The 12,100-nt window shown below is 43.2% G+C and overlaps 1 protein-coding gene across 1 annotated transcript in view; it reads right to left on the reverse strand.

The window, feature by feature from the left end:
- RPA1 (replication protein A1) overlaps positions 1-12,100 on the reverse strand; it is a 59,889-nt gene that overhangs the window by 18,497 nt on the left and 29,292 nt on the right. The window contains exons 9-15 of the mRNA XM_069089658.1: positions 11,123-11,191; positions 10,773-10,965; positions 10,471-10,610; positions 9,794-9,942; positions 6,410-6,542; positions 3,885-4,061; positions 1,797-1,904 (exon numbers count right to left, since the gene is read on the reverse strand). Coding sequence (XP_068945759.1) covers positions 1,797-1,904; positions 3,885-4,061; positions 6,410-6,542; positions 9,794-9,942; positions 10,471-10,610; positions 10,773-10,965; positions 11,123-11,191 — 969 coding nt within the window. The remainder of the gene's footprint in view (positions 1-1,796; positions 1,905-3,884; positions 4,062-6,409; positions 6,543-9,793; positions 9,943-10,470; positions 10,611-10,772; positions 10,966-11,122; positions 11,192-12,100) is intronic.

Genomic DNA, 12,100 nt, shown 5'->3' on the forward strand with positions numbered 1-12,100 from the left:
TGTGTGTGTGTGTGTGTGTGTGTGTGTGTGTGTGTGTGAGAGAGAGAGAGAGAGAGAGAGAGAGAGAGACGGAGAGAGATGGTCAGACTTTTGGAATATTAATCTCACTGCTGAATGGAGAGTGGGTAGAGACTCAAGGCAGGGAGACCAACCAGAAAGTTATTGCAATAGTCCAGGTATAAGGATCTGTACAAGTGTGGTGGCAGTGTCAGAGGAGACAAGAGGGCTTATACAATAGGTATCACAAAGCTAAACCAAAAAGATTTAGCAACGATTCAACGGTGAGGTCAGGGGGGTCAGAAAGAAGTGAGGAGTCAAAGATGACACCTAGATTAGATGCTTGGATGACTGGGAGGATGGTGGTGCCCTTAACAGGAAAAGGGAAATTCAAAAGATGGGAGGAGAGTTTTGGGAGAAAGACACTGAGGTCAAGTTGTCTACATCCAGTTTGAGATGTCCAATAGGGAGTTGGAGATTCAAGTTTGAAGGTTGGCAGAGAGGTTGGGGCTGGATAATTTGATTTCAGAATCATCTACAAAGAGATGATAATTGAATCCATGGGAGCACATGAGGTCAACATGGGAAATAGTATAGAAGGAAGAGAAGGGAAAGGACTGAAGGGGAAGGGGTCCTAGGACAGAGCCCTGGGTATTAACCACTGTTTAGTATATAAATAACCAAATGAAATGATACTAAAAAGCCATTCTAAATCAGAGTAGTCAAAGGGTATAAACAATTCTCAAAAGAATTGCAAACTGCTAATAATATATGAAAGAATACTGCAAATCACTAATAAGAGAAACAATCAAAACAACCATGAAGTTTCCCTTCACACCCCACAAACTGGCAAAGATGACTAAGGATGGAAAGAACCAAGGCTGGAGAGGATTGTGGAAAGACAGGCATACTGGTATACTGTTGGTGGAGTTATGAATTGGCACAATCACTCTGGAAAGCATTATGACTGTGCTGCATCACATGAGTATGACAAATTCAGAGAAACACGAGAAGACTTAACCAGACTAATGGAAAGTGGAGGAAGCAGAGCCCTAAAAACAATTACACAATGACCAAAATCAGGTAAAAGGCGTTCCCCTTCCACCACCCAATCAGAAACAAATGTTGCTAAAACATAAAGAGTGAGCTTGGCCCCAAAGCAGAGATAGGGAAGACATCCCCCTTGTCCTCTGCAGAGAGTAGGGTCAGCAGTGTAGAACACTGCATAAAACAGAATTTTTTGATATGTTGATAAGTGCTATTTTTTCAACTTTCTTTTTAAAATAAAAGTTCTTGTAATAAGGGTTAGTTATCTGGGGCAAAGGGGGGGGGGGATTCAGGAGAAATTTTATGCAATGCAAAAACAAGACATCAATGAAATCTATTATTAAAAACTGTGATTTGGTTTTCCATCCAGCCTTTCAGGTGTCAGTGGTATAAAGTAAGGTATGCCCAGATATCAGATGATCTCAGAACCTATGTTGATTTGAGATATCCTGGCCTTAAAAGCACATACCACAGGCATGGATGCAACAAGAATCAATCTCCTACATTTAAAGAGTGCTTTTTACCTATTAGAGCATGTCTCACAGATGCCATATAATCTGATCTCTTCCAGGGCCTCCATATCTATCAAAGCACAGGACAAGAAGCTGGACATCAAAGTGAATTGGATTGGGACACAAACATAAACAAGGCAAACAGTCTAAAGAGGTGGAAATCATCTAATAGAAAAGAATGGTGCCCACACAGAAGGCCTTTGGGAAATTTGCATCCTTTGAATCAGAAAGGTGACTGACCTTGTCCTTTAATTCCCCAAGATAGGCAGTGTTCTGCCCAAGGATAGCCTCTGCAGATTCCTGGAAACAAGTCACCCATTGATTCTCCTGGAAATCTGCAATATTGACCTGAAAAAACACAACTCCAAATTATTTCCCCTGAGAAAATAAACAGAACTGTGATTATTATATTTAGAAACTATTATTATACACCTATAGTCATTCCATAAGAAGAGTCTGTTTTAAAACTAAAAACTAGATGAAAATGAGAGCACAATGCAACACAGACATGTGTGAAGACACACTCTCACAATCCCTGACACAGACTCAAGTTTCCCTCCATCCATTCTGCCACTGCCCTTGAGTCTGGACGTTTTCATAAGCCTCTCCTTTACGACATGAGGTTTATGCCTGTGGTTTTTATTTCAGCGGGATTGCATGCTCCATGGGTCACACCAGAGGCCGCACCCAAGGTGCTCAGTTACTAATAGTCCTCTGCTGGCAGGGGGCGGGGTGCAGGTGGGCCTCCTGAAGAACAAACAAGGCATAAATGTGAGTTGAGGGGTTTAGTCTGGACTTAAAATCTCACTGTAAGGCAGCTAGCAAATTTACATTCAAACCTAAGTGAGCAAATGAGATGAGAACAAAGTGTTCCCGACTTGGACAGAGCACAGGAAGCCTGAATCAGCATCGGCATCACCACAAGAAAGCGAGGGTGGGTGGAAGGGTGGGGATGGAGGAGCAGGCTGCAAATATCCCAGCCTCAAAAGTAAGAAAGAGGAGAGCCAAGGGTAATATGGGAGAAAAGTCCTGCCTGCCCATCCTGCCTTGGTCACCGGTGATGCAAGGTAACCAAAGACCCATCACCCTCCCTGTCTGAGGCTCAGGTCCCTCATCTTTACATTCAGTGATTTATTGGGCAAGTGACTTAAGGCACCCTTCTGATTATCTCAGGAGTCTGTGGGGTTTGCAAGAAAGGTTCTGCTATTGATGTGACCTGAAAGGTGAAATATGGTGGAAACCTCTTTGTAAAATAACAAGCAGCCACATAGAGCAAGGTAATGGATGACATGTCTATGTGGCTCCCACCTGCAGAAACTTTCACAGGCCCTGGAAGGGGAAAAAAGGCCGGACTGGCCATTGTGCTTGACAGACACACAGATCCAGGGGCCATGAGCCACTGTGCATGGGAATTCTGCCATTTAAAGTTTAATAAAAAAGCTATTGTGAATGAACTGTCTAACAAAACAATGCTATCTCAGTTCTGCAAAAAGCACAGGGTGAAAAATCCAAAATGATAAACCTGACTCTAGACAGAGTTTTTCTGCTAAGCTGAGATTCTGCATGGCAAGTCAGGGTGGCTATGAGCCCTTAATTTGTAAGAGGTTTTTAAAATGGAAAGAAACAACTCTAGCAGGGGAAGAAGACGCCACCATCTGGGCATCACTCAGAGACGTTTTCCTCTGAGGCAGGCTCCATCAGGGCCTGGGAAACAGAATATTACCTACAAGAAAATGGACTAAATATAGGGATCAGCTGTGCAAGTGCAATTACTGCTCTCCAGAAATGCCATTTCAAATTAATTTATCTTCATAACTGTTAGCAGGCAAGTGCCACTGGTGCTCTAATTGCACTATAGGCCGTACTTGTGGACTAGAATCAGGAAGGGTCACCAAACAGAAGACAGACTTTTAGTCGGAACAAAGTACGTCAGTGAGTTCATCAAAAGCCTCCTTGCTTCCCTTACCCTCAAAAACTGTTCCCCGCTCATTCTTCCCTGGGGTTTCTAACAGGTGTGGCAGATGGGCCCATGTGTGCAGTGGGAAGCAGCAAACCGGGCTCACGGCCTCCCACTCCTTAGGTCCAGGACTGCAGGGAAAGACTGAGCTCCAGGGGCGCTGAGACAGCGCTCTCAAACATTTCACAGATCCATACACAGGAGATGCTGAATGAATTTCTGAGTGACCTTAACCTCAGCACCCAAGTTTTTTCATCTGTAAAATTGTGTTACTCATAAAGTAATCCATCAAACAGGGTTATCATAAATAAAATGCTCTGCAAGTTATAAAGGACTCTATATATGTATGTGAATGAGCCTCAGAATCTTACCGACAGAATCATTCGGTACTTGAAGCTGGGAAATTCACGATCACACTTCTCACAGCGGTAGAGTCCATTCTGCTGGTCTATCACTTTCTTATTGCAATCTTGAGAGGGACAAGCCTGGTACATACAGTTCTCCTTACGAAGGTATACCACGGTGGCCACACAACTAAAGTAATCCGCCTTTCAGAGGGAGAGAAAAACAAGGCACAGGTTCACCAAACCATATTCCGTATTACAATCACAGGCAACCAGAGTGCTTCAATGACAGACTATTATGTAGTATGTTGAGCTATTCAAGGTCTTAAAGATCCCAAGGCTCACAAGGAAAGATTTCTTCTATAGTGTTAGAGTTCAAGCATACCAATGCGACAAGAACCCCACTTCCTTTATGTATGTGTGTATACGTATGTGTATATATACGCAGATGTATGTGTATACACATATGTACAGTTAAACCCAGTTCCAAAGAAAATAACAATGCTAGAAATGCACCAAATTCTCAGTTGGGTTATGCTGAAAGGACTAAAGAGATGTATTCTTTCCTTTCTTCTACCTGAAGACTGGGCAAGAGTCACGCTCTGCAGTTTTCTCTTTCAAAAGCTTTGTATTCTTCTTTGCAGAGCGATGAATCACCAGTTAGCAGACCAGACTATACAATCTAGTAAAGCTATGGCCTACCAGCCTTCCAGCCAATTTGTCTGGGAGATGTGGGGGAGAACAATTACTCCTGGAGTCGAGAGCGACCAATGTCTTTATTCAGCCGATGTAAAAGCCCAGAGAAGCCAGCTTCCACTCCTGAGCCTCAGTCCTAAAATGAGTTCTAAGATTCCCTCAAGTGCACCCTCTCCAATTCCCAGGAGAGTTCCCAAGGACAGCCTGCATGGTTTAAGAATACTGAATTTGCAATTAGGAAAGACCAAGGTCTGAATTTCAGCCCCAGCCCTTCTAAACGGGTAACCTTGAGCAAGTCCTCCACTGTCTGAGAGTCTCAGTTTTCTGACTTATGAAATGGGATATAAAAGCAGGGATAACTACCTACTTCACAGGGTTGTTGTGAGAGAAAAGCACTTTATAAACCTTAAAACTTGATATAAATGTGATCTATTACTACTATCAGACAATACTATAGTTCAGCCTTGAGGATCTCTAGGGTTCCTTCAAATTCACATTTTGGTGGCAGAGGATAAATCTAATAGAATATAAAATTAACAGGAAAGAAGGATGACATTCTCTAAGTTCTAGTAAAATGCTAGAAAATCAGCGCCATGTAAGTCAAGGTGAACTCAAACCCACGGGCTTCAACGCCACCGAAAGAGGCCCAGTGCCCATTTAACTGGGGGCATGTCAGCCAGCAGGGCCTTCCACACCACATCCCAAATTCAGAGAAATCTCTTGGAAGTCTGGGAACTATTTTGGACAGAATACACAAAATGGCTGTATATAAGAACAAAAAGGCATCCAGAGGTATTCTCAAAAACATGCTTAAATAGAAATCAATGTTTAAAAACAAAGAAATCTGGGCAGCTTTGGGATCGAGTTTAGGGCTGGGCTTAAGGTTAGACTTTCCGGAGATTTCTGCTCCAGACCTAAGTTGCTTTCGGGCCTAGAAGTATTTCAAAGACTTTTGGGAATTGCTGTACACACCCCACCCAACTCTCTCCAACACTCAGTCACACACTGCTCCTGATTTTTTCGGTCTGGGCCAAGTCCAGAACACATCCTAGAGGACAGAGCATAATCTGTACCAGGGGTACAAAGGGGTTCATGGGTAACTGCTCTTCTCTCCTCTGCCTTATGACCCAGCTTGCTATGAGGGGCAAAGGGAACAGGGCAGTAACTGCTAGGTGACAATGCAGATCTGTCTAATGTTTGATCCTCAAAAGCAACATACGATGATGAAGACGATGGTGATGAATAAAGACAGGTGAGAAAATGCAGTGAGTGGAATGAGACAGCAGAGAAGAGAAAGGAGAAGGGGTTAGATCTTGTGATCAACAGGCCTGGGCCAGATCTTCACAGGCCACAAAGCCTGGGAGAAAAGAGAATTCTTCTAAATAAGCACAGAAAAGACATCTGGAAAACCACTCCATGCCAGAGCTTGGAGCTCTTAGCAGTCAGGCTAAAGTCTGAGGGGAACTGGCCAAGGTATTAACCTCAACAGCCCCCAAATACTCAGTGGAAACAAAAACATCAGAACACACCTACTTGAGGATTGAACACTTTAAGGTCCAAAATCAATCACACTAAAGAACACCAAAGAATCAAAGGAATTACAATTCCTATTTCAGCCTTCTCTTGTTCTAAGTTCACCACAAACAGAAGAGTCCTTGAAGTTAATACTTGGTGTCACTTGTTTGACATCTGAAATTATTGATATGCCAAACCTTAATGGTGAAACAACCTCCCTGGACTCTAAAGTTAAAATAAAGAAAAGGGGGGGAGAAGAGTGGAGAGAAGTGCTTGAATCTTCTGATGCTGATCCCTGCTGCTCACTGTTAGGGCTGCCACGTAGGAAGGAGTTATCTTACCTTTTCACCTTGCCCCAGGTTCTCAGACTTAACAGCATACAAAGTTTTCCAATTGGCATTGCTCCCTCCAGTCCCTCCACCCCTGGCATCAGAGATAGAGACGGCTTCTAAGGCCTGTCCTTCTGAGTCAAACCTGAAGAACCAAGAGAGCTAGAATAAAGCAGCAGCACTGAAAAGGAAAAGAATGCCAGTTTTTCCAAAATCTGATGATTCCCTGAGGCTAGAGATGGGATCTTCATTTTCCCTCCCCACAGATTTTTACAAGCAACAGACCTTTGTGTAGGACAATCACTCAAAACCAAATTTAGGGAAAAGTTAGTTCCATTTTGATTGTATTTGGGAGGCTATTAGCACCAGCTGTAAATGACCTCCACACCCTTACCTCAGTCATTCTGATGCCACCCAGTGGCCAAGGAACACAATGTAAAGTGCTAAGTATCACAACCACTTTCCATGTAATAGAGGCCTAAGTCCTAAAAACACTAATATCCCTAAAAGACAAAAAACTTTCCATTAGATAAAAAAAAAAGTCTGAAGCTCTGGTAATAACAAATAATGACTCCCACCTATACAAGCCCTTTAAAGCTTATGAAGCTCCTTCTTTAATACAGCCTTAACGAGGTCTTTGTCATTATAAAAATTAATTTGTGTTCCCTGAGCAATCTGAATGGACACAAAAGAGACAGAAGCATTGCTTCCAGGAATCTGTCAAGGAAATGGCAACCTGAGATTAAAACTATGCTTCAAATAATCAAGAAAGTGGCTAACTGAGAGGTGACTATCCCCTGTAACTGCCCTCTTAGGACAGGCCGCCTTGCAGGACGGCTGCCAGGCTGAGCTGCAGACAAATGCCTTCTTGTTCTATAAGGTAAGCTTCGAAATCGCTCACATACAAGCATCAGTCTATAAATCTGTCTCAATACCACCAGCAATACTAGTTTACTGTCTCAAAAGCTCCAAGGAGACATTTCCCACCATAGACAGCTCATCAGGAGTCAGCAGAGCAAGGAGAGAACAGCCCCTCTTACAATAAAAACTCAAGAGTTGTTAAGAGCTGAGAACTAAATGCCCCCTACCCCCACCCTGCCTCCCCATACCATCCTGGACATTCAACTTCAGGCAATAGCAGAGTCAACCCCAAGCATCTATAGAATTCTAGTGGTTCTTTATGTTGACTGGGATCAGGTCCCTCATAAAATTAAGAGAAAACAGCTTAGTGTGGCTATGCCAATTAGACTTGGTTCATGAGCTCCTGAAAATAGAACTCACAGCCCTTGTCCTTTTGGGTTCAGGTGACTGATATTCACTAGCCTAATATGTATTATTAAGTATAGGGTGGACAGTAAGCTTTTTTTAGAAGTTAGATATAAAGCTTATTTGAAAGGCATGAAAATTAATATACAAATGAATAAGAATTCCTAGTTTCATTTATAATCTCCACTTTCTGGCTCTTGTATATGTCAATGTTAACATCTGTTGATGATTTCCTAGTTTATAATAAAACATTTTCTTTAAATAAACCTTGGTGAGGGGGGAAGGAGAAGTAGGCTGGAGAGCCCCTGCCCCAGGATCACTCCCATCTGAGGACGGGAGCTTAACTTCTTGGTGCCTGCTACCCCACCTTCTGACAGAGGGCTGATGGACCCAAGCTGGAGGATGAGGCATGCCTGGACATGGTTTAATTATGCCTCTTGTTACAAGGACTATGTTTTTCTTCTTGTATTGAGGGATTTGGGGAAAGAGAGGAGCTACTGACAGGACTATCCAAAAACAGAAGAAAAAAGGGGGTCAATGAAGCATTTTTTAAAATGCAGAGGAGGGGGCAGCTAGGTGGTGCAGTGAGTAAAGCACGGGCCCGGGAGTCAGGAGGACCTCAGACACTTAACACCCACACAAAAAAACTAACCGTGTAACCTTGGGCAAGTTACTTAACCCCAATTGCCCTTCAAAAGGCAAAAAAATAAAATGCAGAGGAGACCTGAAGCTCAGAAAGAAACATAGCCAAGAAAGGACAGCCTTCAAAGGAACTTGTAAACAACAAGCTGTATGCAACAGTCACATCTTCACACAAAATCTTTTCTTTCAATTCCCCTTTCTATATGAAAATGTCCTTTTTTGGGGGAAGGAACATTCACTAAATTCAGAATTTTTTAAAAAGTCATTTAAAAAGGTTATTTAGATCAGACCCTTCATTTTATATTGGGAGGGAACCCCTAAGATGCATTAACAGAAGGTGACTCATCCAAAGTCACATAACTGGTTGGAACAGCAGTGTGGCATACCAGACAATGGGCTGGACAGTCAGTGACAGACAGACACCCCAAAAGTGCTGAGCTCAGAACCAGCCTCAGACACTTCCTAGGTGCTGTGGGAGCATGGCCAATTCTCCTACTTTTCTAACCTAGGTCAATTCTTCTGTTTAAAAAAAAGGGGGGGGAGGAGGCAGAGAAGAGAACAATACCAGCCTCACATAGCTGCCTATAGGATCAACCAAGACATATGAAAAACCAAGCTCTGCACTCTCAGAAGGCCCCATAAATGTCAGACATCATTCCTGGTGGCAGAACCATTCTCTCTACCTCTCCACTGGTACTCCACAGTAAAGGCTCAGAATCCACGAGATCTTATCTACCATCAGAGGGAAATGCTTCTTTATTTAAATCCTACGGAACAATTTGGAAGTCATGCACTTCTCTCCAACTACAGCCACATAATTTAAGCTAAAGCTAGTTAAAATGTTTTCTTTCACCAAACCAATTCTCACAAATCATGTTCAACTGAAGTGTTCTTTTAATGCCAAATTCTAACTTTCTGAAAAAGAAGACAGATTGTAGAGACCTGAGCAGGCTTTCCTCCTCCCCAGAGTGCCTTGGGAACGTCAATGGCCTGCTGACAAAAGCCCATTGTTCTCACTGTACTTTATCACAGAGTCCAATGAAAAAAACAAAGATGTACTCCAAGACCGAATATTTCAAGGAGTCAGAAAGCATTCCCTCCCCCACACCAACGAAAACCTTAAGAGACCCATAACATGGATCAAATCTCAGGAAGAAAAATGTTCTCTCCACTAAAGCTTCTCAAAGCAGAATTGCTAAAGTCTAACTGTGCCTGCTTTGGGAGGATCTGGGTCAGCTGGCAATGCTTTCACTTTAATTGCCTCCCTCCGTCTCTTCAAGGTTTGTCATGGGATTACAGGTTTGTCAGTTTAAGAAGCTGAAAGCCATCCTCTCAGAAGGCATAATGCCTCCCAGAAATAGAGAAACAAGCCACCACCCCCCCTTAGCCAACAGGTCACAGGCTTGATACAAGAACCACAAGGAGAACCTAGTTCCCTACCAGGAGAGGGATAAGGGGCCCTTTTTGTTTGTCCTCGCAAAAACCTACCATCCACGTAGCTTAAAGGCCTCTGGAATATCAGGGTTCACGAGGAATGTGCTTGAAGATAGGACAGAGAGGCTCCGCCCACCAAAATCAGAGACTCGGGCTCCTTTGATGGCTAACACAGGCTGCCGAGAACCATCAAATCTGTCAGCCTGCAATAACCAACAAAGTCACACACACAAAGTTATTAGGGCTTTAGGGGCACACACTCAGCACTTACACAAAAAGACTTACTGCCCAGCTACACCTCAAGTGCTATATGCACATTTTTCAGGCCAAGCTGTAAGACCACCCACTACACTGAGACTCTCAGCAACATTACAGACTCAACGTCACCCCAGCAACCACAAGGTAAAGCTTTAAATAGCAATCCATTTGGGGCAGATAGGTGGCACAGTAAACAGAGCACCAGCCCTGGAGTCAGGAGGACCTGAGTTCAAATGTGGCCTCAGACACTTAACACTTCCTAGCCATGTGACCTTCACTAAGTTACTTAACCCCTGCATTCCCCCCTCCAAAAAGCAAAAAGAAAAAAAAAAGTCAAACTGAGGCTGATCCTTAAGCCCACTCCCCATCCCACACACAGACCCCAACATCTACAAACCAAGTTTGGGGGGGGGGGTTATTTTAAATCTCATCCCATGTGATGCCTCTGTTGTGACTCCTGAGCAGGGACTTACATCTTCTCCCCACAGAGTTGTTGTCACCACCCTCCCGGACGTGTCCATCAGGTGGATGTTCCTCTTGGAAACTTCTCTGTTGGAAGACTTCACGACGACTTTGATGGCATCTTCGTAGCTCTTACAGACTCCAATTACATCTGAAATGGAGGCACCGGATTTTACTGCAAGATGCTGACAGATCCCAGCTGGAAGCTGCAATTTCAAGGACCCGCCGGCACCCCCGGCCTTCCTCACACCCTTGAAGCCAGTGACTGCCCAGTATCTCCGCCTTTTTTTTTTTTTTAACCACATGCTCTTACCTACAAGCGAGTCTTTAGCCTTGTTCTCCAGGTCACCAATCACCGTGAAGTCGAACTGAACTGTAGGTAAGTGATGAGCATCTTCACAAGGCACAACACAAGTCTCATTATTGAAGGTCATTTCATAGTCATTCTTAACAGCTGTGAATTGCTTATTAGCGATCTTCAGGGTGCCTTTGGAGAAGTAATACACCTACAAAGAGATGGCAAGCCACAAGATCTCAAACCAGGGGTGGGAACAACTAGAACAATCACCAAGCCGCCCATCTCCTCATGCTCATTCCACCCTCCAACTAACGTCTAGGCAAATGAGCAACTGTGACTCAATATTTCTATTTCCAAGACTGTACCTTATTCACATCGATGAGAGGAAAGAACTTGTCTACTTGGTCGTTGAAGGCAGTGGCTCTGATCTCACCCTGCAGGAAAATACAAGAAGCGGTTAGTTCTATGCAAAGTCTTGCCAGACCAACAGCCGTGGAATTCACTAGTGGGCTTGAAATGGGCAGCCAAGAAACATCTAAATGTATGTAAAGTTAGTGCCGAGTAGGGCTAAACTCCCTAACAATCACAGTTGTGGAAAAGTGGAGTGAGCGGTCCCAAGTTATCCCCTCCCTCACAGAACTCTCCAAGTAAAAGGCATCCGGAATCACTGATGAGCGTTACACAAAGGATGTGTTTTTAGACAGGGACAGACTAGATGGAGCACAAGTTGCTTCGAATGTTGATATTCTGGGATTCTATAGAGTTGACAGTTTTTCAGTTATTCAACTATTTGATTCCATTTCCAATTCTTACTCATTTTGGGTTAGGAACAACAAAGAATAAAACTCAACTAAGTTTCATATTTCAACACACAAAAAAGAGTTCTGAGTAGAAATAATTCAAACTGGTCCGTTTGCTCCCAAGTAAAACTGTTGGAAAATTAGAGATTCACCAGTTTTGCTGCAAATAAAGTTTATTTATTTCTTAAATTATGTATTGCTTTATATCTGCCAAATATGTCATGACAACTCATTCCTAAATACATGGCAACTAATGCCAGATCATTAAATTGATTTTCAAAGTTGCTAGTGCCTTAGTTTTTACTTTAACTGTCAGTGAAAATGCTGCTGATGGGTCAAAAATGGAAATAAATGGCTGAACCATCCGATAGAGATAGATTAGCCTCATAAAGATTCAGAGCTGAAAAGGACCCAAACCCTCACCTATTCCAACTCCCTCAATTACTCACTCGAAAGAGCCAAGGGGGACAATTTCCATGACTTGTCTTAGGTATATACATGTTGTGAGCTCTGAGAGGTCAGACATATTGCTTAATGACTGGC

Source organism: Petaurus breviceps, unplaced genomic scaffold (assembly GCF_028583685.1).
Source record: "Petaurus breviceps papuanus isolate PSGF00001 unplaced genomic scaffold, PetGlider_PUasm1.0 186, whole genome shotgun sequence".
NCBI classification, from domain to species: Eukaryota; Metazoa; Chordata; class Mammalia; order Diprotodontia; family Petauridae; genus Petaurus; species Petaurus breviceps.